Below are 27672 nucleotides of genomic sequence, written 5' to 3'. Positions count from 1 at the left end.
TGGCGTTGGCACCAAGTTACAGCCAACTGTGTGCCGTTGGCATCTACGGGTGCCGAAATCCCAAAGCACAAGAAGAATTTTCAAGTAGGAAATCCCAAAGAAGTTTGGCCATGATCCAGCCCCAGGAAATCATTTCACAGAAAAAAAAAAAAGTTGAATGTATGCATAGATGATTTACGAATATGCGCTGAAATGCTGCCCGCTTAGGTTTACGCTTAGGCGACCACTTAGGCTTACAATTATGACGCCGCGAACAGTTACTTTCCGCCTCCTCCCAACAAAGAAGTGCCATCTTTTCATTAAGAGACTACTGTCTTATCTGCTTTTCTCCTCCGACCCACACATGGGGGTCGCCATATTGCTGCACTACAGCTGCGCTTCCACTTCGGAGAGTGCAAGCCAGCCAGAACTCGTGCTGCTGTAGGCTGGCACTTTCATAAAACGAAGAAGAGCGCAGTGGGCATGTGTTGCACTGGAAAAACAAATGTGAAAATGCGGCACTTTTTGAACTCGTGCAGAAAGTGGAGCCAAATCGAAGGGACCTTATATGTCCCACTGTCACATAAAGGGCGGAGTGCCACCTCATGCACGAAATAGCCACCTTACACAAGCAATTCCAACAAGCAATTCGAACACTGAATACGAGAAAATCTGTAAAGGTGCACCTTAAGACTGTTAGTGAAGTAATTCTACTCAGGATTAAAAAAAAAGAAACACATTATTGACTTTTATCACATGGCCAACATTGGAAAATTTCATTGCAAAGTACTTAAAATACGTTGTGGAAATGTTCAATGATTGGTCACCCGCCGCGGTGGCTCAGTGGTTACGGCGCTCGGCTGCTGACCCGAAAGACGCGGGTTCGATCCCGGCTGCAGCGGCCGAATTCCGATGAAGGCGACATTCTAGAGGCCCGTGTGCTGTGCGATGTCAGTGCACGTTAAAGAACTCCAGGTGGTCGAAATTTCTGGAGCCCTTCGCTACGGCGTCTCTCATAGCTTGAGTTGCTTCGGGACGTTAAACGCCAATAAACCAACCAACCAATTAATGATTGGTCAAAGACGACCGGGTGAGACTAGAGTGACGTCATTGGCTTTGCACCTCTGTGACGACGCGAGATTTGTTGCACAGATATGACTACAAAATCGCAGTGGGGTTGCAAGGCGTTCGCACAAGTAGACATACGAAATTATTCTTTATTGTAGTCCATGCCAACTTTGGTTCACTTCCTTAAACAAGAGCACTCTAGCCAGACAGACACGCACACATAAGTACGCACATCTGAAGATGGCAGGGGCTAGAAGAGGCGCCCCATGTACCCGCCCAGCCCACAGATGTCGCTGAGCGTGGCCTTCGGCCAGAGCCCGGAAATGTGCAGTGACGTCATCGACCGTCGAAGAGCTAGTTTATTATGTTGCCGGGGACATCCGGCGTATTGGGCCCGGTGCCGCTCTCGAAGAAGATGAAGTCCTGCGTGGTCACATTGCATGCGAAGAGAAATAAGCGCAGCACAAAAGAACCGGACACTAAGAGCCAGCTTTAAGTACGGCACAAAAACTGACACGGTACCACATTGCCGCTTTCACTATATACACCGCGTCCAACTCGGAATAAAATTGCGCTATGCCTAGGATGTTAAAGGACGCAGTAAATATCCTCCAGCAAGAATTTTCTTAATGCGTTTCATGGAAGCTGAATTATCTTCCGTCAGAATTTGAATTTACGCGTCTTCGCGCCTTTCTCTTTCCTCTCTTCACTTTTTGCACGCTGACATGTAGGCGCCTCCGCCGGCCCCACCCACTCGGTACCTCCCCCGGCTGCCGACGCGTGCAGGAGGAGGGGGGAGCTGTCGGCCGCGGCCATGCGGCCATGGCAGCTGTGTGACGTCAGAAAGCGGCGTCACTGCGAACCAAGGGCAGCCCTTCGCTGGAGACGTAAAGAGTGCGGCATGACGCGTTGCGCGTGGATTCGGGCGAAAGATCGGCACTGCAGGTCGCCGCGATGTGCGGAAGCGCTAATTCTTAAAACTACATTGTAAATGATCGGTTCGCTTTTGAAGTCCAGCACGCGGCACGAACACTCGGTAGCCTGTACTCTACATAATGCAAGCGTATTATAGACAACCTCGAACGCCCTTTTCAGGGACTCTTAAGTACAAAAGCTAAACGTCGAATCTTCGGCCTCGTTGATCAGGGCATTGACTAAAACAACTCAACTTGATCTCCTTTCAGCCCCTGACAGGGGGCAAGCCCAATCCCCAGACTCTGCTCCTGACGAAGACAAGTTCGTTTATGTCCCTTTGCCCTTGACAAAGCCAAGCAAGCTTAGGCCCTTGAGAAATACAAGTCCGCGTAAGTCCATGTGCTCCTGGCGAAGGTGAGACCCTCGTCGAAACTTTGATATTGACCCCCCCCCCCCCCCCCCAAAAAAAAAAAAATTATATCGACCTCAAGTCAATATACTGGCCTAAACTTTCGCCTCCCTCATGGGTGTCTCGTCCATTCGTGTAAGTCGTTCGCCACCGTTTAAGATTATCACTGCCAACAATGCAACAAAAGCCGACTCTTCGTGAAATGCCGGTATTCATAGCTACCTCCCTGAGCGGCGCGCCATTCGATAGATACGAGGAAAATAGCCACAGGCGCACTCACGATAAGGAAGAGGGCTCCGAGCAGCACGGCCTTGATCTTGACGTCCATGTCGATGGGGAAGACGACCGTGAAGTTGTCCACGTCCGTGAAGGCCTCGCGGAGCATGCCGGTCCAGTTCTTGGATATGATGCCCACCTTGGTGCTGCCGTCCTTGGTGTAGATGTCGAAGACCACGTCGTTGCACAGGCAGGCCGTCGTGATGAAGGGGCCCTTGATCTGGAGCACCACTCTCCCGCTGCTGTCCAGCACCGAGAACACCGGGAAGATGACGCTGCACTCCTGCCGGACCGAGCCGATGATGGTACCTGGCGGAGCGTGGACCTCCATCTCCTGCACGGGGCAGTTCCGGCTTTCGCGTATTCTCCCGAGACCCCGAGTTGAGAGTCCACTCTCTAGATCTCGTAGAGGGGAATTAGGTTGAAGATGATTGTTGAAGGCTGCTTGACGTCTTGCAGATTCGAATTGCTCAATCACATTGCTAGAGGACACTTCTGGAGAGGTTAACTTTTTATAACAATTAAAAGCACAAAGGAAGATACAAGCAAGGAGAAAACATACATACACTTGACTGACTCGACGTGATGAAACCAGCCCTCGGTCCTGCCGAAACAGCTGGTTTTAAACCCTATGTCCCCACCCTCGGTGGGGAGAATAACCAATCAGGTAGCTGCACAAACATCCACCCAATAAATTATTGGGGAAAGAAAAACATCAGCAATTTGGAAATGACAACACAACCAATCAATGATTGGGGAAAGAAGGTAACTCATCGCGACAAACACTGTACACATATGTACACTTTCCACCATCACGATTTTGGAGAATTATGCTTTCCTTCTGCGAGCTTCGCGAACACTCACTTTCCCAACATCCGGTTGACCCAAGTTCAAGGAAAGTCACTTCAACCCATCTGTTCAGCATCGTCGCTCCTCATGCCTGCAGCTAGCGTGGCATTATCCTGTTGACCGCGCTTCAAGCTGTCAACGCACGCCGCTGCAGACATGGGGCAAAAGCCACGCACTGTGATGCGGCTCCGACTCGCCGCAAGCACATGCTCGACAGGATGCGACCTAATGAATCCATCCTTGGGGGGGAAGTTTGACTTTTCCAGCAATCCTCCGCTATCCGGCGCTCCCTTATCCCGCTGGGTAGCGAGTGTGACACACCCCCTTCTCTGCTGTTGTGCGGAGGGCACAAGAGAAAGAACGTAATGGGCGTTCCACTAACGCGAACCGGATACGGCAAAACAAAGTACTGCACCGCGAACTTCACTCCCCGGTTTGAAAAATTTCTCCGATATCATGGACATCGGTATCACCGGTGCGGCTGACATGCAAGGAAGATTAGTGCCGTAAAAACCTTTCTTTTAGCACTTGTGCTGGCATCTGGTGAGTATAGTCAAAGTGTCACGGTTTTCCTCCTGTTTAGGAGCTCTCATTCAAGAGGGAATAAGGGCGATCACGTTTTAGAGTGGTAGTGAACAAAAAAGGCGCATCCACCTGCATTACGATAGGCATTGAGGGAGTAAAGATATTTAACTTTTAGTCCATAGTAGAGAGAGGGTGTGGTAGATGGTCCTTGGCGATCACAAAATGATTAAGGGAGGGGAAAACCTCAGGTTGCGTGAGCCAACTTTCGACAAGGGGACTTGTCTTCGTCTGAAGTCCCCTTGTCGAAACGTTGGCTCAAGCAACCTGAGGTTTTCCCCTCCTTTGTTCATTTAACTTTTAGGTGCGGTTTGGTTTGGTTTGGTTTATTGGGGTTTAACGTCCCAAAGCAACTCAGCCTATGAGAGACGCCGTAGTGAAGGAGGTGCGTGTTTTCTTCCTAGGTGTCTGAACTAGAGCACTGCACGGGCCTCAATCTGAGGCCCAAGCCCGGCCCGGGCCCGAGACCTGAAGCCCGAGCCCGGCCCAGGCCCGCGGCTTCAAGCCCGGGTCCGGCCCAGGCCCGCTAATTTATCGCTCTAGCGAGCCCGGCCCGGCCCGTGAATCGCGGAGTGAAGCCCAGCCCGGGCCCGGCCCGGCCCGTTTCACAGTAACGATTGAGGTATACTGCTCACTCTGAGCAAGTAGACTTCTACTAGACCGATAAGAAACTGGCCGACAAAGGTTCTGAAACCACAGTTTGGCTTGCAGAAAGTTGGTTCTTTTTAACCCAGAAGGAAGTGATTAAGAGTAGTGCTCGCCAGGCCCGCCTTTTGGACAGTGATCTCGTGTAGGTGCGCAAAGATAAACTCGGAAGTTCCCAGAGCCAAATAAAACGGGCTCCATACGCGCGTAATAGACTACTTAGCATTCCCCCATGATTTTAATCAGTTATATTAAGCTGCCTAGCAAGCAGTGGGATAACATTATTTCAGTGAACGCGATCTCACAGTTTTAACTCATAGCCGAACTGGTCGCCTTTCAGCAGAAACGAAAAGCTAAAAGGCTTGAGTATTTCACGGTGTGTGTTTTGAAGACTATAAGTGTCCTGAACTAATATGTTCTGGCCGAATGCATTTCTAATAGTGTATAGGAATATTTTGGGATGACGAGCGATCAATGGCCAATTAAGACCAGTTGAATTTTGCTCTTACTGGTGGAGCAGAAGATAACGCGCGAACCACGTGATAACTAACAGGGCAAAAAAACTTGTCATGACAACCAGGCTGAAGAAGGGAGGAGGGATAGATGTGGCTATGAGATGATATTTACAAACTCTCGTGAACTTTTGTGGCTATTTCATTTACGAGACGTTCCGGTCAGCTGATCAAAAAGAAAACCAAATGCGCTTTAGTTTGTGAATTTTCTCACATGAGAAAAATATAGCCATAAAATAAAAGCTATGTTTTTAGGCCTTAAGGGCCCAAGGGAAGTCAGGCTGTGGGAGACAGCGAAGCAGAGAGCTCCGGATCATTTCCACCACCTGGGTTTCTTCAACGAGCAATGATACTACAAAGTACATGGCTGTCATGCTTGCCGCCTAAATGAAAATGCGGCCACCGAGGCTAGGAGCAAACCCTGGTTCCCCGGCTCAGTGATCAAGCGCCTTGAGCACTAAGCCACCGCGGAGTGGAAATAAAGAAGTAAATAAGTCAATGAATCAAACTGTTTTTTTTCTCAGCGCGTACTATAACCCATAGCTCATCCGTGTCGCTGCTCCAATGCCGCAGTTGTGCACTGCACTCTGCAATAGTGAATGAATAGTCCGACGCTAGCCGTTTCTGTACGCACTCAAGCCCGACTCGGGTCAGCAGCTTTGAGCCCGAGCCCGGCCCGGGCCCGCCACTTCAGGCCCGGGCCCGGCCCAGGCCCGGCAAAAAAGATCGTGTCCCGGCCCGGCCCGAGCCCGTGCAGTGCACTAGTCTGAACCAAGTCGGAGAAAATTTTCACTATACATATCACCAGGGTATACTGCGCAACACGCTAAGGAGAAGGAGGTTTATGTACAAAGGAAATGAGCGATAAGCGTTTCCCTGTGAGTAGACAGCAAGACTTCTTGTGGGAAGCAGGTTAAACGGGGCGGAGAGAAAGAAATGACACGAAATCTGAAAGAGGACATTTGATTGACACCCGGGTAGCAATTAGGCTACTTTCATACAATGAATGGCAAACATTTTTGCTTCATTGTCGGCTGTGAATGGCTCATTGCGCGAAGCTCACGTCGTTCGCACGAGGTGACGTGATCATCACGTGACGAGCGGCGCAGCTAAGCAGCTGTTCCTCGAAGTCGTTGCAGATAAACAAGGCACCTCGGAAGTGAGGCGACCTCGACGAAGAGGCAACCGGCGCCAACAAGATGTATATGTCCATTATGGAGCATAAAAGAAACAAATTAGATTTTTAGAGTCTGCATCATGCATATCAGCATACGAGAGAAAGGCTATGATGTCACTTGCCTGCAGGCAGCAGAAGCAGAGGCAGCTGTCGCAGCGCAGCGGCCGGAACAGGCGCATCACTTCGACGCTGCGGTAATCAAGCAGCGACATCTCGAAGGGCCGGTTGTTGCCGCAGCAGCAGCGGCTCGCCAAGTCGCTCTCCTCAGTCGCCATGAAGATGAACTGGCCCATGGTGTTCTTCACCACGTACTTGTTTTGCTGCTCGTAAGGCACGAACACTGCACATGTGCCACCATCGAAGCCAGTGTTGCCAGTGCTCCTCTAGATATTTTTTCAGTCACCTTTTGCGATTCCGGATGACTAAAAGTCAGTGCGTCCTAGGAGTCGTGGCAATGAAAATACTTCTAAATGATTACGATTTCGATGGTCGGATTTATAACCGCACAATGGCCGCGTTTTAATGGCGAAAAAAAGCAAAAGCGCCTGTTTATTGTGTATCGTGTCAAAAAAGGTAAAGTGGCTTAAACCAATATACTCTTCCCCAATGGCGTTTCTGATAGCGCATAGATATGTTTTTTAGGGGGAGGTGAAGATGCACAGTCGAAGACAATCCTATGTACAGTTGTACGCAATCAGAGATAGTTGTCTACATAGCGCCTTGGAAGGGTTAAGCTAGATCATATCACCGAGGATTCCCTGATTAGCAGTGGCCAGTACGCGTGCTACATCCCGTAAGCACGTCCTTACGTTGCGAAATGTTCATTACATTCAAGTGAACTGATCACTTGTTTCACGTAATATCTTGCTCTGCTCACATTTCGGCCGTGTTTGCTACTTCCCTTGGAATGCGAACCACATGTAGGCATTGACACGAGGCATTAATCTTATTTCCCGCACCTGGTGGCAATAACCCAGAATGTATATGTCCAAAGAACTTTGATTTCGAAGCGCTGTTAAAGCAACCACCATGATCATACTCAGTATAGCCTTTGTCAAAAACATACAGCCTTTACGTTCTCCTTGCGCACCGTGGGGTGGCGTCCTTAATTAGTAGCACATGGTAGCACTCTTTCGAAGAAGGGTGAGGGCATGATATCCCTTCGCTCTCTACAGATTTCGCTCGCCGTTGACATTATATAAAGTGGATTCAGACGAGAGGACGGAAGCGCGGTCGACCCGCGCGGACCTCCTACCACGTGACGCCAACGTCAGTCCTCTGAGTGACCTTGAGCAGGTTGCACCCCCAATCAGATTCGGCGCAGGAGGCTCATGATCACTCAGAGGAGTGACGTTTGCGTCACGTGGTAGGCGGTCCGCGCGGATCATCCGCAGTCCGGTCCGCTCGTCTGAACAAGTATTTAACGAGCATTGCTACTTGCTACAGAAACAAATCCGGTCGCCGGTGTGTTTCTGACAGTGAAATGATGTATGTAGCGTTTGAAATTTCTCTCTGGCGCGCACCCTCGAGTAGCTGCAGCTGCTGGTGCACGAGCAACTGGTCGACCAAGCTCAGGTACTCGAGGCCTGGTGGGCACCCCGGGATGGGCTCTGGAGGGGGCGGGACCGCGGCTGCTAGCACGGGCATCTGGACCGCGCCGCCGCCGGGAGCACGGGCCATGACGGGTTGTCCACCCACGAATGGTTGCCCGCCCATCATGGCTTGCCCACCCATCATGGGTTGCCTGCCCATCATGGGTTGCCCTCCTGGAGCTCGCACGCTGGTGGTACCCGCAATCACTACTTGTGGCTGCCGCGCTCCGCGTTGAGGGAAAGACGCCATTACTTCCGCAACCTCTCGCTCTTCCAAGTCCGTAGGATCCTGGTTCTTCAGATGTTACCTGCAAAGCATGTATGTGCGCGCGGTGGCTTAGTGGCTGTGGTGTTCGCCTTCGGAACCCAAGGTTAAGGGGTTATATACCGCGATCACGGCGGTTTCAATGCAGGCGAAATACAAACAGGCCCATGGCTGTGCGCGATGTCGGTTCAAGAACCCCCGGTGGTTGAAATGACTTTTTTTACTTAGATATCTCTGATAGGTAACGCGCAGCTTCGGGTTGTTATACCCCGTTATACAAACTTATCACGTGCCAATGCTGGTCGGCGGAATAGCCAGTTGCGAACTGCCACCTGCCATGGTTGCCATGGTTGTCATGTAGCAAAGTCAGGCATGGCACCTCACAACGAGGTTCTTACGCTATCACATTGTCACAGCTAATGGTAATTAGGTGCCCTCGAAGTTTTTTGTGTCCAGAAAGGATTTGAGAAGGGCTCTGTATGTGGCTTTCAGCCTTCGCTGAATGCCTATGGCCTCCGGTCGAGATCAAGGGAAGCCAGTAGACCCCAAAATGTTCCATGCGCTCTATATGAGTAAACATTTTTGCATTCCACCACGCTCGCCAGAACGTACACAAAGGATAAAAACATCAATACTGCAGAGTTGTAATTAAAGTTGCAGTTGCAACAGCTCCAAAAAAGCGTACATAAAGGCACTGGCTGTATACGTGCAGAAAAGAGAGACGCAGCTCTAAAGGCAGAAACAAGTACCTTGTCGTGCCTCTTATGTTTCGTATCCGTTATTTTTTTGTATGAACCAGTTTGCTTTTCTTTAGCTATGTATCGCACAGACCAACTACATCAAACCAAAGTCCTGCCAGCTGATGCTCAGGCTGGGATGAAGATCAGGAAAGGGACATGTGCCGAACATGCGCATTTCCCATAACTGATGGTACTTTATAGTACAGCAGTGAACGCCGTTACAATCAAAGAACCGCAGGGAAGGAATGGAATGGAATTAAGGACATTTGGAAGGCACAGCGGCGACATTTGTCAAAGGAAGGGCTTCTCATGGGTCAACGAGAGAGAACAGAAATGACCGATCCTGATATCACCGTTTCCACTTACGCCGCCGCGCCTCAGCGCTATCATCCGAGCGCGCAGTAAATTCTTCGCCAACTCATCGCACAAACGAAAGAGCTACTGCCTCAGCGGCAACGCGCATTGCGCAGCGATCAACAGAGGTCAAAGCCACTCACTCGAAGTGCCTGGAGAGCTGTGTGCAAGGCTGGCGTGAAGCCTGTCTTCGAGGTAGCGTTCGGGGCCAACTGCTGCCTCCGGCCCTGCTGGCCCCGTGGCTCGTGAGAATTTTGATTTCTTCTTTCTCGCTCCTTTCCCACGCCTGTCCTTGGCCCATTAGGTAAATCAGAAATCCCGGGGTTTGATTCGGACACTAAAAAAAAAAGAAAAAGGTTGCTATCTGATTTCTTCTCGTGCAAGCTATTTATTGTGGAATGCATTTAATTCATGAATGCTAACTCATTACGACAATTTTCACGACTTCGCAGCTTTAGTGTACAGAACTGTCATTGCCCATGTGGCGTTATGAACCCGGCAGTCCATATATTAGCTCGGTTTTCCAACACCATAACAGCCTGGTACACGGACAAGGTACAGCAAGTCAACGCGTTTGGCGTTTGCGAATCTACTGGTTATAAAAAGTTGCTTTGGCTTATGGGGTTTAACGTCCTAAAGCGAGTCAAGGTATGAGGGACGCCGAAGTGGAGGGCTTAGGATAATTTAGACCTCTGGTGTTCTTCAGTGCGCTCTAACATCACACAGTACACGTTCCTCTAGAATTTCCCCTCCATCGGAGTTCGACCTCCACGGCCAGGATCGAGCCCCCGTGTTTCGGGACAGCAGCCGAGCGCCATGACCGCTGAGCCACCGCGGTGGCGTTTAATTATAAGAGATATTTTGTATTGTTTTGGTATCTTTTTTTTCAGGAGGGGGGGGGGGGCACTTGAGGAAAAATTGTGTTAGGGCAACGCAGTTTTCTGTAGCAACAACACTATTTTGTGCAGTATTTGGCCTGTACGTTGTCATATCAGCAGGGCTGCAAGAAAATACTACAGTAATGCCGAAAAATATGTCGCTACGACAGCACGACAAAGCATACATTTCTTTTACATGGACTTGGATTATAAAAAAAAAAAATTGACAGTGGTTTAGCTCTGGTTAAACCTGAAGGATTGCGAAAGCAACGAGGAGATATAGAGAGGCGATGGAGAGCGCGAGGCAGCGGCGGCGGCCCCGGCATGCTAGCTGTGCGCCGCTACTGCGCATGCGTAACTGGAGAGAGCGGCGGCGGCACCTCTGAGTCATCCGCGCAGCGACGGCGGCGGCGCGCCAGCTGTGCGCCGTGTGACGTCACTGCTTCTCGCACATGCTCAGTATGGCCTTTCGTCAGCTGCGCGAAATGGCTCGGCGACTCACGTAGTGTCGCTTTCGCAGCAAAACAGGACGCGGCAGCTCCGTGCCCATGCGAGCGTCACTGTGATAATATCTAAATCCCTCTCTCGCGGTCGTCAGCTACACTTTGGTATCCAGCAGTTATCCTTACCTACAATAAACGGAGGATCGTGCTTATACAGGAGATAGGGGAGGGGCGAAATCTGCAATATAAAGCATGCTTTCACAGCTCAATAAAAAAACGAAAACAAAGAAAGGCAACCAAGGACGACACAGCTAGTCCTCCTTTAAAACTAACTTCTCAGACGATCCAGGTTGCTTTAAATCTACAGCGTGGCCCTATTCTTCAATGCGGTTCAAGTCGCCGTAGGGAAATATGCCACAGAGTATAAGAATGGATGCTGCACTTACTCTTGCGGTCAGGGCGTCCCGTTCCCGCCAAGGAGGCGACGCTAACCACTTTTTGGCGACTTCCCCCGGTCTTCGGTGAGCGCACGGCCTACATCGACGCATCCAGGGATGCAATAGAGGCCACCTGCAGGACACGACCATGTGGGCAATGAGCGTCAATATAGCTTCCTTTTAGCATTCATTAACCAAGCGAACCGGTAAATATATATTATTCGATCAATAAAAGAGGAGACGCCGATAAGCCTGTGACGTCGAAGTGACGTCGAAGAAGACGAATGCGTTTACACGTAGTCTTAAATGGAACGTCCATTCGTGTAAAACCAGGCAGTGTGAGGTATCAATGACGTGATTGCGGTGCAGGATTCCCAGTTTAAATTTATACCTATGCAGATGTGGGTGGTCACCGACAAACCTATGTGACCGATGCGGGGACGTTGAATCTGTGGACCATTTCCTTCTCTACTGCCCAAAGTTCGCACTTCAGAGAAAGATTTACCTGGAGGTCCCTCTCTCCAGGTTAGGGCTCCCGTCATCTCTGCCAGTGTTGTAATCGTTCGGTGCTAGCGCCAAAGGATTTGCATTGGGTTCAATTTGTGGTAATCTCCATGATTACATAATTGCAACTGGTAGGTTGATTTGCTAAGTTTTTTAAGTCTTGGAGTTTTCTTTTTTTTCACCAAAATGTTCTTTGTTATTCAACTTTAAATATTATTCTGTCGTTTTTCATGAATACATTTATCAAAATTCACTTTTGGCTCCGATATTTTGTTGTAATCCTATGGAAATTTCCTTATATATACCACTATACCTTGGCCAATCCCCCCACTTGGGTGCGTGCCATTATAAAGAGGATGAAGAAGACGAAGAAGACACGCAGCCCGAGGACATCATCATCATCATCATCATTGCTCGCGCTCTCGTATTCCTTGTCCGCACGCTCGGCAAGACATGTTCTTTCTTCAGCAGCGCTGCTTCAGTTCTTGAACGATCCGGCAACACGTAAGTCGACTCATGACCCTCAAGAACAAACGAGGCTTCCGTAGGCAGTTCGAAGAACAGCTCTATTTGCCGTTCACAAGAAGCGCGTACAGAATTTGGGGACGAACTGCACCGCTTAGACTTAATACAAGAACGATTAGTCGGTGTACAGGCTGGACGATGGCCGCTTTCAGTTAGTCTTTGAGGGAGTAACGGTCGCCTCTTGAGGGAGTACGACTGCGGGATGGCAGTTTGTCCCCAAAGAACCAACTCCCCAGAGGCATCACTATAGGGTCAGTGGCACCCGATGTGGTGTCCGGGCACTTTCTTTTATGCGAAGCATACTACTTTAGCTACCACTTCAGCCCTTCACCGTGGTTATGCGCCTCCAAATCACGTGATACATGACGTCACACCACGTGACACGATGACGTCACGACAGTAGAGAAACGGGGGCCCACCTGGCGCCGTCGCTGTGGTTGCGCGCCTCCAAATCACGTGATACATGACGTCACACCACGTGACACGATGACGTCACGACAGTGGAGAAACGGGGGCCCACCTCGCGCCGTCGCTGTGGTTGTGCGCCTCCAAATCACGTGATGCATGACGTCACACCACGTGACACGATGACGTCACGACAGTGGAGAAACGGGGGCCCACCTCGCGCCGTCGCTGTGGTTGTGCGCCGCCAAATCACGTGATACATGACGTCACACCACGTGCCACGATGACGTCACGACAGTGGAGAAACGGGGGCCCACCTCGCGCCGTCGCTGTGGTTGTGCGCCTCCAAATACGCGACATGATGATGCTTCGCATTCTCCAGGCTTAACCAAGTTAAGCCTCAGCCATTTTTTTTCCCTCTCATTTCTCACTTCTCTTCTACTATTAGCGCATGTGCGAACGCACGCAGTCGAACATTCACTTTACATTTGCTACTTCAGTAAAACGGTGAGTTGAGCGAGTTGGTACATCTTCAGGAAAACAGCGCAGGAACAGGGCCTGTTCCGTCGTCTTCTTTTCTCTTGTCCCTGTTCCTGCGCTGTTTTCCTCAAGATTACAGTAGCTAGTTCAGCGCTCTTTTTGTCGTGCGCATACGTCTTGTTTTCCCGCGCTGATTCAGATCGTTATGTTCACTGTCTACGGGCGTGGAATCGCGTATATTCATATGCTTGGAAATGTTCTTTTAAATCACGAAAAATTGAAGGTCAAGCCAGTTTCTGTCATCCCTTCAACATGTCAAACACAAAGGCTGAGTTACAAGCAGTGCTTAACAGCCACGGTCACCTGCACTAACATACCATACCATACCATACCATACCATACCATACCATACCATACCATACCATACCATACCCTACCACACCGCACCACACCACACCACACCACACCACACCACACCACACCACACCACACCACACCACACCTTACCGTACCGTACCGTACCGTACCGTGCCGTGCCGTGCCGTGCCGTACCACACCACACCACACCACACCACGCCACGCCACGCCACGCCACGCCACGCCACGCCATGCCATGCCATTCTATACCATACCACACCCTACCATGCCATGCCATGCCATACCATACCATACCATACCGTACCATACCATAAGATGCCATACCATATCATACCATACCATACGATGCCATACCATATCATACCATAACATACCGTGCCATACCATACTATTCCATTTCATACCATAGCATATATCTTTTATAGCCCGGTAAGAATATTCTTCCGCGAAACCGACAGTATTCTAATCACGACTCACGAAAGCGATGGGGACGCTGTTTATTTGAAAGCCACCAAGTATCTGTGTGAAACATGCATCCATCAAAAATTAAGCCTGAATCGAATTGGTTGGATTACCCATCTGGCCTTTTTTTCGCAGAAGGCAGCAGCGCACCCTTCTGCTGCGGCAGCCATGTTGCAGCAGCTAACGCTTCTGCTGTGGAAGGACGTCTCCGTCCGCCAGTTCCGCCGGCACCTGCCCGGTTTCATCGGGCAGACGGCGTTCGCGCTAATCGTACTCTACACGCTCAACAACGACATGCCGGGCGAGCCCGAGACCGTGGTTCAGCGCGGAGTAGGGCTATGGCCCACCGCCGCGCCGGACGACGACGCCGACGTCGTCCAGACGACCACCAGAGAACAGGAGGAGCCGAAGCGGAGGTCGACACCCCGGTACACTCCATGGCACCGCCGAGAGCACCACAACAGCCGCATGCTGCCCCGGTTCTTCGATGCCCGGCACCCGTTGGACGGCTGGCACTCCGGGCCGGGCGCGCGCGTAGAACAGCTCTGCTATGTCTCCCGGTTGCCTTACCACGCATCCATCGCTGAGAGCGCGGCCGCCATGCTCAACATCTCCAAGGTACTCCAGGGCGCCGAGTGCCAGCTCATTCTTGAGCGTTAGCTCTACCTCTCGAGTTTTTGCGCCGTTGTCGTTGGCGCCGTCCGCATAGCTCCCCGGGATCGGAAGGTGCCTCCTCTGGAGTACCCGCCGATGGGAGCGCCTTCCGATGGGTGCTGCTCGGGCAGTCACTGGTAACAACGCAAATTCCGCATACTCGCCCAGCACCTCCCACGTACGATGTGGCTGCTCTAATTCCTAGTAGCTACGCTGGTACTTGTTCTTAACTCTTACCTCACTTGTTCGCCGTGGGCTCAGGCGTCCGCAAGCGCACCACCTGGCGCCCGTCGGTAAAACTGCACATTTGGGAACCGACCGCTAAAAATGCGCCTCCAAAGCACAAACCCAGCATCTACCAGCAGCTCCTGAATACGAAGCGGATGAACTAACTACTAAGTTACAGCTTCGGGGGCTTGAGTCTAATATATTCGCCATCTCTTGCAATCACAATACAGCTAAAGCTGTATCATTCGTGTTACTAAATCGTAAACGTCCTGGTACTACAAAAATTACTACAAAATGACAAATTTGTGTCGCTATGACGAAACGACAAAACATTTTGTCGCATTTTGGAACGATTCTGTAGTTTTTTTCGACTGGGTTAGCCATCGATGACGATAGTGGTGATGACTGGAGTGCAAAAAAGCAAGTAACTGCAAGCGCGCCATGTCTGCAGGTGCATCCGCTGAAGGACTATGACGATGTGTCGCCGTACTTCGAGAGCATCAAAGAAGCTCCTCCAGGAAGCCTCATCGCTGTCGTGTTCCACACGCCACCGCAGTTCCTGGCGACGAGCGCAATTCGACCAGAAGCCGCCCTCGATGGCTCTGCTTCGAAGGAAGACGAAGCAGTGCACTGGGAACTGGACTACAAGGTACGCGAGCTGCGACCTCCCAGACTACTTGCCGGACTACACAGGTATTCTTGGTTGAAACGAACCAGGCCGGAAAGCAACACGAATGAAAAAAAAAAAGCGTTACTCACAAACTTTCATCATACATTCCAACAGCCCTTACACAACGCACATATCGTTAAGACGTATATATAACATGCTCTTAAAATCGCCTCTCGATTCGTACCCTGGCACACTTGATCTTTTTCTATAGATCTGAAAAGGTTCCAGAAATATCCGGGCTTTACATTTTTGCTTTTGCCAAGAATTTTCGGGCAGGAAAAGGCAGGCTCACAGTTGCAAGTTTAGGCCCTTCGACAACATTTCGCTGTCGTGGTGAAGTTCTCAGTACTATTTCTTGCGTTTGTGTACCCCAGTTTTAAAAGAGCACCGCAGGCAGTTTCTGCATAGCGACTAACCTGCTACAGAAGCATCTTTACTGTCTCATGTCGTGAGACACTGAACTTTACACATAGCTGAATCTCTATTGGCCTGTGGATTTAAGGAGGAGAAATACGCTGTGATGCACAGGACATCCGCCTTTTGCCTCGGGCACGCAGGTTCGCGTTAATGGCATAAAGTTCGATGTGAACGTCCGCTACCGTCGTTTCCTGATGCTGCCCGCTGCGCTTAACTTGGACGCATTCAGCGAGATGACGTACCTGCTGCCGATCCAGTACGCCGTGGAGACGGCCTTCATCGAAGTCGTCAGAAAGGCGAAGAACGAGAGCCTCGATTACGAAGTGAGCAGTCCAACAGGGTCACCCCTAACACTTCCTCTGACAACGCCAGAGAATGGGAATGGCTGGCTAAATAGACGCCGCAGCCCAAAATTAAGCTGCGGTGTGGCTAAGGAAGACACGAGCACAAAATTCACAGGGAGACCTAATTCTATCATGTGTTGGCAATGGGATAGCTAGAAGCTGTGGATGCATTTGCTGGAAGTGACGTCACGTCCGGTCTGGTGACGTCACGTCCCTCCAGCCAATGGGAATGTTCCGGTCCGGTGACGTCAGTACCCTCCAGCCAATGTGAGTTGTCCTGCCTGGGGACGTCGAATTCCTCCAGCTAATGGCCGAATTTTGTGACTGACGACGCATATTGGCCCAGTGGAATTGCTGATGGCTGTCTTATCAAAAAGGTACCAAGTAGCAGAGTCTAGATGACAAACGGGAGTTGACGATATCTTATCTGAAGTCGTGAGGTGGAAATGAGCATTAACGGAGCGGGGTTACGCAGAGCAGATGACCATTGGTGACCTGTTTGGATAACCAGGCACCAGACCGGGTAATTACCATTAGTCGTAAAGAAAGGAGTTCACCAGACCGGGCGTGACGTTATTTCCGGTTAATTCATCCGCAGCTTTTAATGGTATCTCATTGCAGGCGAAGGAAAAATCAGCATGTATAGATGAGTCGACAGGGGAGACGAGATTAAAAAGCTGTCTGAAAAGTGCAGCCGTGGCTTTCTCAGTACAGTACTAAATGCGTCAGTGGATGAGTCCTTAGTCTAACCGTGGACTTGACCGGGCACAGGGCCAAGACTAAACGGTAGAAACGACATCTGGTTCTCTTTGCGGCACTTGTGACAAATGAAGGCAACACAAACGAATGACAGAAGCGCAGGCAGCCACTGAAGTACCTGCACATTGAACATGGCACGTCGAACATTCGACCACGTGCACGCGCTTACACGTTCTTCGCCTCAAGAACGATAAGTTTGCCAGGCACGATTCGCTGACTTTTGCGTGTGAGGCGCACTGAAGCAAACCGCACCATCTCCTATCTGAAAACTTAAGGAAGAGCGCGTATGCACTGCTGCACATTCCTGCTCTCACTTCACGCGTACCTGTCGCCATACTTGTTTACATATCCAAGTTTCTCGTCACCAATTTTTGTCATTTCAGTCCGAAGTGTGAATGTGGGCTTTATGCTCCCTACCTGCTGTATCGAAAAATTAGGCAGATATTTCGCTGGAACCATATGCAGTGTTAGCTCGTATCGTTTAATCACAAACTAAGCAATGTATATCACTGAGATAAGTCAATTTACTTCGGTGCTGCATTGATTTCCTGTTCTTTACTCCACAGTCGCGTTCAAATGTGAAGAACTCGCTTCACGTTTTGGCAGGATAGTGACTGCGTTCCTGGCGCCTTGTTCCCAGGTGAGACTGCAGCGGTTCCCTTACCCGAGCCTCTACCCGGAGGACTTCCCGACCACTTATGCCCGCGTGGCGATCCGTTTCGCGATCGCCTTCTGGATTCCCTTCACGCTCTTTGTCATCCAGATCGTCGACGAGAGGGTGAGACACTGATTAACACGCGTAGCATACGTGCAATCCGTTTCGATACCAGCGCCATCTTTCTACTTGAGCGGTAAAAAATAGGCAGTACTCGAGATGTAAGCGGGGGCAGCGACTGCACGCTTTATTTGCTCGCCCCAAGCAAAATCAAAAGTGAGCCAGTGTGGAGCACATTTAGGTTTAAATCGTGTGTCCTGTTCTGTACTAAGGCTGTGTTAAAAGGCAACTGAAGAAGTTTGCTGTTTGACGAGCTTAAAGACATTGAATGTTTGAGAATTAGAGGTAAGGCATACCAAGCATTTTTAAGTTAGCTTTTCAAATGTTGACGTAACCGCAAACTAAAGCTGCGACGGCATTCAAGCTTCTCCGCAGTGCACAGAGTTGGTCTGGAGGTGCAGTGAGGATGTCATGTATGTATACGGGGGCTCTATATTTCGAACGAAGAAACTTTTGACTGAGGGAAGAAAACCACAACCGACGATTCATACTTTAAACAATCGCAGATTTCGCAGCGCGGCTTCGCCGGCGGCAGCGGCTGTGGGCCGCGTGGGTGAAACTAGCGCTCTTATCTCCCTGGCCTGCAGCGTTTTGATCTTGCTTCTATCATCGTCCTGTTATCAGCGTCTGGTTGCTTTGTTAACGGTGAAAAAGAGCGATAGGGTTGCGGTCGGTATCCAACGTGGCCGTTGCTGAATCCTTGTTTCTGGCAATGAGTAGAACTTTATCGCCGTACCGCCGTAGTGCCACCAGAAATGTGGCGCTCCAGTGGCGAAGCGAGAGAACGACCGTCAAACAAAACAGAATCAGAACTATCGCAAACCGGAGAGCGCGCCTATCTCATTTGACGACTGGCAGACGGCGTCAAATAGACCTTTTTCCTTGCGCTTCGCTGTTCTTACTTCATTTGACGCCTACGGTTACACAAAGCTCATGGAGGAAGGAAAGAATTCAGGAGAGGCGGTTGCGTCACATTTTTTGAAGCCGGCTCCCCCCTGCTCCCCCCTACTTGACCGCCGTCTCAGCGCGCTTGCGCATGCGCAGCAGACAATGCAGCAGACGACGCCACAGCGCCCAGAGTTACTATTGGCTGCGCCGGCTGCAAAAGACTCCCAGTAGCCCTTGCGAAAGCACGTGACTTCCCCAGTAGTCCTTGCGAAAGCGCGTGACTTCCAGCACTCTTTCTGACGTGCAGCTCGGATTGCGAGAGCCTCTCCTGAGTTTTCCTTCTTCCGTGACAAAGCGTAACGGGACCACTGACGCGTCCCCGAGATCTACCGTGACTTGCTGCAGTGTGACCTAACTTGACCTGAAGTGTAACTGCCGTCTTTCCTCCTCCACACGCAGGCGAGTGGCATGCGCACCCAGCAGCGCATCTACGGCGTGCTCGGCGTCGCCTACTGGCTCTCCCATTACCTCAGGATGGTGACTACGGTGGCCCTGATTGGCGCGTTCATGCTCTTCTTCCTGTACAGCATGCTCAACGACCGCTTCGGCAACGCATTCATCGCCACCACCAACCCGGCGCTTGTTTACGCCGTGGTGTTCTTCTTCGGCAGCGCCCTGGCTGTGCACGGCATGCTTCTGTCGCTTTTCTTCAACAGCAGTGAGTGCGGCTGCTCTGGCCTGAGTAGTGATGCGGGATGGTTGGTACAGTCTTGGTCAAAAGTCTTAAGGCCACAGCGTTCAGCTGCAGTGAACTGGATTTTCCTGGAATGCTCCGTATAGCGGATCGTACAAAACACAATTGAAGCATGAAGCTAGTCTGTCGCAAGAAGAAACCTTTTGCTAGCATTTCAAGATCATTTGGTCTCTAATAATCGTGCCGTAATGACTCTGTTACGCGATTGAAGTGGCCTTTGGCCTTAAGTTTTTTGACCAAGACTACATTCTGGAACAAGTGCTGCTGAGTAAGCAGGGACACCGACTACGTGAAAGGCACACCTAGTGGCGTAAGAGAGTCTTTTGCGTAGTGCCTGTACTTATTCTTGCCGGAACAGTTATTTCAACGCTATGTTGAACGGCGCAGCGAGATATAGAAACACACGGGGCTTTGACTGAGGTAGTGGGCATGGCTTCCTGTAGTAGATATGAGCATCAGTACAGCGAATTTCAGCTTAACCTAAGGTGTATCTACAACGTTCCCTCCGATGCCCCCAGGCAATGGAGTCTCTAATATGAAGAACTAGCCCAGCAACGCGCCGCAGTAGAAGTTTACAAGGGTGTCGGCTAATTATGTAGTCGTATTAATGCGGCAGCATTGGAAGCCTGATCGGGAAAGAAATCGCCGTCGGTCATAAAGTTCGCTCATTCACTGTAGGGAAGTGACGTTTCCAGACCTGAAGTGACGTCATCAGACAGGAAATGACATCAAAAGATTGGAAGTGACAGCGATACTTTTCGATGCATCTTCATTGCATCAGTGTCGCCATCTCTAGACACCTTCGGGGTAACATCTAACCACCAGCCAGATGACCTGAAGAGATGTCTGATTGTGTGCAAGCAAATGTGAATGGGGTCCGCAAGTATAGCTGCTAATGTTATCGCATTGCAATCTCATAATGTAATTAGGTGTCCTTGTGAATTTGTTCTTCTCTTTCGGACTAAAAGAGAGCTAAGGAAGAATATGGACACACGTCTGATTGTCTAGTGGTTTAGTTCTGTACTGTCACACGTTAGCAAAGAACGCGGGCAAGCTATCGCTGGCAAATTGCTCCCGTCTCTTGGGAACGCCGCTTGCTGCTTGGTCACGCATTTTCGTTGTTGCACCAGCTTTTGCTTGAAGCTGCCGGAATCCACGCTTTAAGACGAATTACAGTCAAGGCATGATCTCTTTCAGACATATCCGGGATATACTGATCTTTCAAATTAATTCTTCTCGTCGACGATTTTGCTCTCACGCTTATGAGTTTGTCAAAATTTGACCGAGTCATTTGTGAGCACAAATTTCAGCAAGTTACCCTCGCGGAAGAATTTAAATACGCTTCTCCCCGACTCGCCCGCAGCACGTCTGGCTGGTCTGCTGTCGTCCGTGTACTGGTTCCTGACCCTGATGCTGCCGTACCTGTTCCTTCAGAACCCGTACGGCTTCGGGTACTACCTCATCTCGAGGTTGAGCAAGTTGATGACCTCCGCCTTTCCGGGCATGTTCCTCCACTGGTGCTGGATGGTTATCGAGCGCCTGGAGAGATTCGGTAAGCCGCTCGTGACTATAGACTTCCTTCCTCTACTGCGACAGCTGTACGACAACGTTTTGGCAAGATAATGATGTTGTCGTAGTTGGCGTCGCACTGGCACTGAGCGTGACAGTGCGTGACAGAGTCGCCCGCGTGGCTCACAGTCATGTGTGACCCACGCGTAACTTGCACCCCTACCGCTGCTCTCCTACCAGACTTAATAATTCCCAATGGCTGGAGGAATGTGACGTCACCAGACCTGAAGTGACGTCATCAGACAGGAAGTGACATCTCTAGATTGGATGCGACACTGAAATTTTGATTAGCATCGCCATCTCTCCTTTGGGGAAACTTCTAACCACCAGCTAGATGCATGTACCATTTAACCACTACCAAGAATTACTAGACACTTCAACCGTCATCAGCGTGTCGTACTACCCGCGCTGTCTGTTATAATCGCATTATAACTCGGTTCCGATTCCAGCGCCTCAGATTCTTGCACACCTATATATGTGCTTCTCCCCCAATGAAAAGCGGGTTGGAGCAGGGACCCTGTGACCATGGTTGGCGGTAACGATACACCACCGTATCGGCTGCTGCGGCCGATAGAACATGACGGCACTGATGCAGAGGGGGAATGAACCTAGCACTTTATTGCGTGCTAAATTTATAGCCGCTACGGGCAAGGAGGGCGACCTCATCTCCCAGAGGAGCTGACTGTGTGCGCATGTCCCGTGGCTTCCGGGACGATGATTCAGCTACCGATACGTCCTGTGTTAGGAAAAGAAGACATGAAGAAAATTCAGTTAACAACAAACGCCTGAATGGCGTAGGCCACTCTCACGTATGCTTGGTTATAGTCCGCTCTTGCATTGAAAAGTTAAGCCGCTTGCATAAAGTAGTTCTACACGAGGCGTCCGTCGAGGTGGTGCTCTTTGTCTTGTTGACCTCCTTAGTGCTCCTGTTGGCCAGGCAACGCGTGGGGCCCACGCGCTCAGTCTCGCAAGGTGGTGCGAAGTTCGCTGCCCTCTAGTGTCTCTGTGCAGTGGTTCGGCCGCACTCTAGAGGCATGGTCCTCTAAGCAAGAAGTCCAAACCAGAAGTTCAGTATCGCTTTGCAAACGTAGCTAAGTTATTACTTGCGAGTTGCGGACAGCTGTCGGTACATACATTTTTTTTTTGTTATGCCGTACCGCGCAAAAATTGAGCTGGCTGACTCAATGGCCCTCCTCTCTGACAAGTCTTTGAGCAGTTCTACTTCAGGGAAGTTGGACAACGCATCGTAGAAACTCAGTGTCGGTGCCCACTAGGTACCAGGGTTTCTTTTTTAGTCACAGGGCGCATTTTAAATATCTCTCGTGGTTTACTGTATGCGTACTGCATACATACGCTACGCTTCTTAACAAACGCCTCAGTGTCAGAGTTCATTCCGGGCCAAAAAACTAGACGTCGTGCCTAGAGTTCTTATTGATGCCCATATGGCCGTGATGCATCATTTTGTGCATCTTCCGTTGCAAGCTAGTTGGTATTACGCCTCGTAGGACGCCTCGACAGCCAGTCGCTTCCATGTGTCGTAGCTAACAAGTGAGCAAACCACACTTGCAGCATGAACCTCGACATCATCACTCGGGTTGCTCGTATCACCCTCGGCGGGGGCCCTTGATAGCACGTCGGCGAGTAGAAGTTCCTTTCCTGGAACGAAGCATATTGCAATGTTATAACGCATCAGCCTAAGAAAGAACCGCTGCAGCCTTTGCGGCATATCGCCACCCGCTTTTTTTGTAGATGGCAGTTAATGGGCGGTTGTCTGCAGGCGAAGTACTGGAATTTTCCGCACCCGTTTACGATGGCCTAAGAATACCGCTGCTGCGCGTCATTGAGCGCTTTACGCTTGCGGGTTTCCAGGCGTTGTCATGACACTGCAACATTGACAAAGCGGTTGTTTGCTCATGCTATGACATAGCAGTTTCCATTCGCTCGCGCAATTTTCTGTCCATTCGAAAAGCGCGTCTTGCCTGATTAGGCTGCTGTAAAGCGATCGTTCTTTGCGCTAGGGTCGGTAAAAAATTTTCACAGTAGCATTTTTCACTGGACACCTGATTTGTCAGAAGGGGCGTGCATTTCCAACATATTTTTAACTAGTGAAGGGCTTGGTTTTGTACCTTCTGTGCCGATGACATCGCCTAAGAACTCTATTTCTTCAACGCCAACTGTGCACTTCTCAGGATTAAGCTTGAGACCGGCGTTCTCGGCTGCTTGTAGTGCTAACAGTAGACGTTTGTTAAGCTCCTGCCGGGAGGTGTCAAAGACTTGTACAGTACGGTCCACTGTTAAAGGAAACATGCGATCGCGTGCCCTCCGCGCTTCACGAAGCCCTGCTGCCTAGATGCGGCGAGAATATGCGGCATGAGGCGCATGCGTGGAAAGACAAAACGCCATGCTTACTGCGCATGCGTCTTGTGCCGACAATTCCCATGAGTTCTCAGCGGTAGCGCCCCGCGAAGCTCTGAGTCCACACGATCGCATGTTCCCTTTAACAATGGACCGTACTGTACATAGTCCACGTACAATTTCACGCCGGGAAAAGGTTACAAAATTTCATGCAGTATTTTCTGAAACACTTCAGATGCCGACGAAATACGGAAAGGCATCCTTAAAAAGCGATACCGACCGAAGGATACAAACCCTGGACGTTTATTCGTGCAATAGGATCAGATGGAGCCCTGAGTTCGCATCAAGTCGTGAGAATACTGTTGCGCCCGCGAGCTCTGCTTCTATGTCTACACGCTTCGGCATTTCGTAGTGTTCTCGCTTTATGCATTCGTTAATCTTTCTAGGGTCCACGCTGCCTCGGCTCTTGCAGTCGTTTTTTTTTAACTTCTCGCAGCAAAAGCCTTAGTTCTTCGCACGCTTGTAGACCAAGGATTGCTTCATTTCCTTTGCGTACTACGAAAAAGTTGCAAACATTCTCTCGGTTATTCAGCTCTGCTTCCGTTATGAGGACACCCAAATTTTTGATAGCGCCGCCGCCATAGGACCTCAGGATCACAATGCACGGCCTCAGTGATGGTGTCACCACTTCGCGCACTTGTAGCGTGCGTTTCCAGACACACTTAGAGGTCAGCCAGAGACCAGCTACCAAGTGACAAAGTGGATGGTCGTTTGGTGCCCAGCTTTCGCCGGTCGCAAGCTAGAGAATGGGTCGGAGCCAAAGGTTCACAAACAAAACAAAGTTTACACAGCAAAGAGACGATACAGAGGATTTCACAGTCAGTCGTACCCACATACAAAGTGATTTACAATGCAATGCAACTCGTGCAAAGTAACACTCGAGAGAGGCTGCAATAGGGAACCGCAGCTCAAGTTTGCCGGGTCGACTGCAGCGCCTTAACACACAGCATAGCGAGAGGAGCAAGCAGTTCTGGGGGCGCTCTTGGTGCTATTCCACGCCACCTTCCTGAGCTTATTGGCGTGAGCTTCTGCGCGCTGTCGAAGCCACACGTGGTGCGTGTCAGTTATTGGGGTTATGTCTACAGAAGCGAGGCAGATAGTGCTATCAACCAAACGCGGGCTTCTAATCGTTCAGAATGTGCCCTCGCGTTTGTAGCGGCCCAAGCGACTGACGGCAGCAGTTTTTAGACGAACAGTGGAATAACTGCAGTGCCACCTGGGCAGCGCACGTTCCCTATACAGAAGAAATATTTCACCTAAAGTGCATTAACACAAGAGAGAGGCAAACAAACAAACAAAACACAATTTGTTCACCAGGCACTACAACCATCCGACGACCAGAGGTTCACGACGAAGCCATACCGCAGGCTGGCGCTCGCTGCCTCGCTGGTCCGTGGCTGGGCGCGTGGTGCTGTCCCGGGAGTGAAGCGGGCGCGCTTCCTTGAAGCTTGAACGGCGGCTCGGGCTGGCAGACAGCGGCCAACGCCCTTCATTTATAGGCGCACCCCGCGTCTGTTCGTTCTTCGCGCCACGGCAGGCGCGCACATACACACAGTATCAGCTGTGCAATTTCATTCTCCCTCTTGCGCCGGGCGCGCGTCCCCATCTGTCAGGCACAGAGACTGGCTTCCAGAAGCTTCGAGATCCTTCTTGAGTGGCGCCGCCGCCGACGCGCGAGTGAAGAGGGAGAGGGCATCATTTAACACACTCAAGGCTACGCCCTCTCCGTCAGCATTGAGTACAAATTACTCCAACATTCTGGAACAATCGACAACGCGCGCTGACAATTCCTGTGGCGCATTGCCGGCGAGCGAGGTGGAGGGGGCAGCAGCACACACAAGGTTAGGCGCTCTCCGGGGTTTCTCTCTCCCCTGTTCTAGCAGCGCGCGCTGGCGAGGTTGCTTCCATGCGGCGCCGGGGTTTCGAATATGCGCCGAATGGCTTGGCTTGGGGTACTTCATGTTGGGAGCAGCGCTAACACAGGACGGAGCGAGAACACAACACAGGCGCTGGGGTACTTGTTCCTGTAGAGACCGAAGGATCACAGCTCCGGGCGTGGGTTCGTATCCCACTTCTGACGAGATGTATCGGCTGCTGCGGCCGATAGAACATGACGGCAGGTGTGCAGGGGAATGAACGTAAAGCTTTATTGCGCGCTGGATTTATATTCGCTACGGGCAGGGAGGGTGACCTCCTCTCCCATAGAAGCTGACTGTGTTCGCATGTCCCGTGGCTTCCGGGAGGATGATTCAGCTACCGATACAACCATAGCGACAAGATACCAAGGCAATCTGATTTTATGCCAGTGTCGTATAGGCACTACCATTCCTGATCGAGTTGATTGCGATAAAAGTCATTGAAGATGCGACGTTCACACATGCCAGATTCAAACACTATCGGTCTCAATCCGGCTAGAAGCCAAGTCGATTCACGTAGCGCGATCGATATTTCCGATTGATAATAAGAGTGGCCGTGCCCTCGTGCTCGGGAAACGTTCAAATTAAAATTGAAAATGATCAGAATGGCTTGCGTGCGCATAATTTGAAAATAGCATAACAATATACACGGAACATCTACTAAAGGAACGCAGGCAAACCCGTGTGGTTCGAACATGCGCAGAACTTTTCAACTTTTGGAAAGCCTCAAGGAGCAGTCCCATTTCGCAAAAAAACAGCGCGAACAAACGGGGACAAGACGAAGAAAACACAGGAACAAGCGCTGACTCTCAACTAAAGTTTAATCACAGGAAACACGCTTATAAAAGGAAACAGAAAACAACAAAAAAAAACACCAAAAACAGAACGCATGTGTTACTATGTGATGTCCAGATATGCATTTCATTTGAAAAGCAATAATCTTATCGTCAGACGTCATAACGCCGAACTAAGAATGCGTTAGGTAAATAAGAAAAAGATAGAAAAGCAGTAATCAAAGTTTACAGAACCTAACTGGACGTAACCCATGAAATAACAGTGAACAAAAAAATAGCGTCGCGAATATGAATGTGGCTGATTAACAGAAAAGGCTCGTCACAGCTCACATCCACACACAGAAAACAAGCACAACTAACACTTTAATGAAATTTAGTAACACCGGCGGAGCTCATAAATAGGACATTTACTTAGTGAAAAAATTGTGCCAGCTCAGCGTACAACGATGCATGTCACAAACTGCATGTTGTTTTCATGAATAGCTTGTGAAACTTTATTGTCTTAAAGGAGCAGTCTGCCGACTTTTACCTGCAATATTTGCTTTGCATCAATTGAAAGCTCATTCCCCAAATGACCGTACGCTACGCTGTGGGACTGAAAACGCGGTACAACATTTAAAACGTATTTTTCGACATGGAAATGTTGCTTTCCCGTGTTCAGCGTCTGCAAACCATGCAGTTAAAGCTGCGACTACTCCCACACCTAGGCAGTGGGCAGCGGTTATCTGTGGTGGCAGTCATTAGGGTCTGAAATTACCTGAGGTGTGTTGGTTTTATTAATATGAGTTTAAATCATTAGGGACGATTTAAAAGCAACACACAGATTTCAGTGAAAAATGACGGGTGATATCGATTTCGGATACCAGGAACCATTTTTTGCCGGCAGCAGCGCTGCCGATGGCAGCGCCACTTTCAGCGCGGTGTCTGTCTTTCCATTCCTTCCTTCCGATAGATCGTCATATGAGATTGTAGTAATCCGTCCCACTAATCCACCTTAATCTATTTTCCAGTGTGAGCCTACTTCCATAAGTTTGGGGGTCCTCATATTGTCAAATTTGGCGGTGTTCTATGAGTTAATCACTGGTGGTCACGTGATTTTAATGTCAAGACTCTCATAACATTCATGAATCGCGGGGAGTCTTCATACTACTCCTGGCGCAGTGGTGAAACGGTTAAGCACCACTGCCCGGGCAGGTGGCTGTTTCAAACACAGCCACCGATGTTGGTCAAATGTTTAGGGGAATCCCCCAAGGTGGAATAGGTTTGTAATAAGGGAGTAATTACGGAGTAAAAACGGTTGCTCTTCCCGAGCTCCCGTAGGGCTCATGGGGAGCGCCACGGATGGCAGGTGACAACTGCATTGACTTTGGCAAGGGTGGGCAGTTTGCTCACAATCCTGTGGACAGGTTAACACCTGTCACGGTGGGCAGGTTGGGATGACGTCACAAGGTGACGTGACTTCTCTGGACCAATCAGGGAATTTCATGAAAAAGTCGAAATTTCTTTTGTGAGATAACAACCTAAATGCCATCTGATTAAAACACGGTGACGTCTCGCCTATCTTCCAAAATAACTCTTCGTATAGCGCTCATGCCTATTCATACAGCGTGGCAT

At 50.1% G+C, this 27672-nt stretch overlaps 2 protein-coding genes across 2 annotated transcripts in view; one reads left to right on the top strand and one right to left on the bottom strand.

Annotated features, from left to right (window-relative positions):
* Positions 1 to 1221: 1221 nt before the first annotated feature.
* Positions 1222 to 8254, bottom strand: LOC149365957 (phospholipid scramblase 1-like). Its single transcript, XM_089548848.1, has 4 exons — positions 7936 to 8254; positions 6535 to 6752; positions 2652 to 2981; positions 1222 to 1470 (listed from the first exon to the last, which is right to left on the bottom strand). Exons 1-4 carry the CDS (start codon positions 8252 to 8254, stop codon positions 1402 to 1404), a joined length of 936 nt encoding a protein of 311 aa, XP_089404974.1. The 3' UTR covers positions 1222 to 1401.
* Positions 8255 to 14043: 5789 nt separating this feature from the next.
* LOC149365956 (phospholipid-transporting ATPase ABCA3-like) overlaps positions 14044 to 27672 on the top strand; it is a 35616-nt gene continuing 21987 nt past the window's right edge. Inside the window, exons 1-6 of the mRNA XM_089569496.1 lie at positions 14044 to 14493; positions 15209 to 15406; positions 15985 to 16167; positions 17588 to 17725; positions 19070 to 19328; positions 20728 to 20916. Of these exons, the coding sequence (XP_089425622.1) occupies positions 14044 to 14493; positions 15209 to 15406; positions 15985 to 16167; positions 17588 to 17725; positions 19070 to 19328; positions 20728 to 20916 (1417 nt within the window). The remainder of the gene's footprint in view (positions 14494 to 15208; positions 15407 to 15984; positions 16168 to 17587; positions 17726 to 19069; positions 19329 to 20727; positions 20917 to 27672) is intronic.

Source organism: Amblyomma mixtum, chromosome 1, assembly GCF_055824585.1.
Source record: "Amblyomma mixtum isolate Tamu chromosome 1, ASM5582458v1, whole genome shotgun sequence".
NCBI lineage: Eukaryota > Metazoa > Arthropoda > Arachnida > Ixodida > Ixodidae > Amblyomma > Amblyomma mixtum.
Note: the sequence above shows the minus strand (reverse complement) of the source record. Positions and strands in the feature narration are given on the sequence as shown.

What these genes read in the sequence shown, in the direction of transcription:
- LOC149365957 (XM_089548848.1), bottom strand. Translation starts at nt 8,254, where the DNA reads ATGGCGTCTTTCCCTCAACGCGGAGCGCGGCAGCCACAAGTAGTGATT. An exon ending in GCAGCTGCAGCTACTCGAGG is followed by an intron (nt 6,753 to 7,935) that starts GTGCGCGCCAGA and finishes GCACATGTGCAG; the next exon opens with TGTTCGTGCCTTACGAGCAG. An exon ending in TCGGAGCCCTCTTCCTTATC is followed by an intron (nt 1,471 to 2,651) that starts GTGAGTGCGCCT and finishes GTGACCACGCAG; the next exon opens with GACTTCATCTTCTTCGAGAG.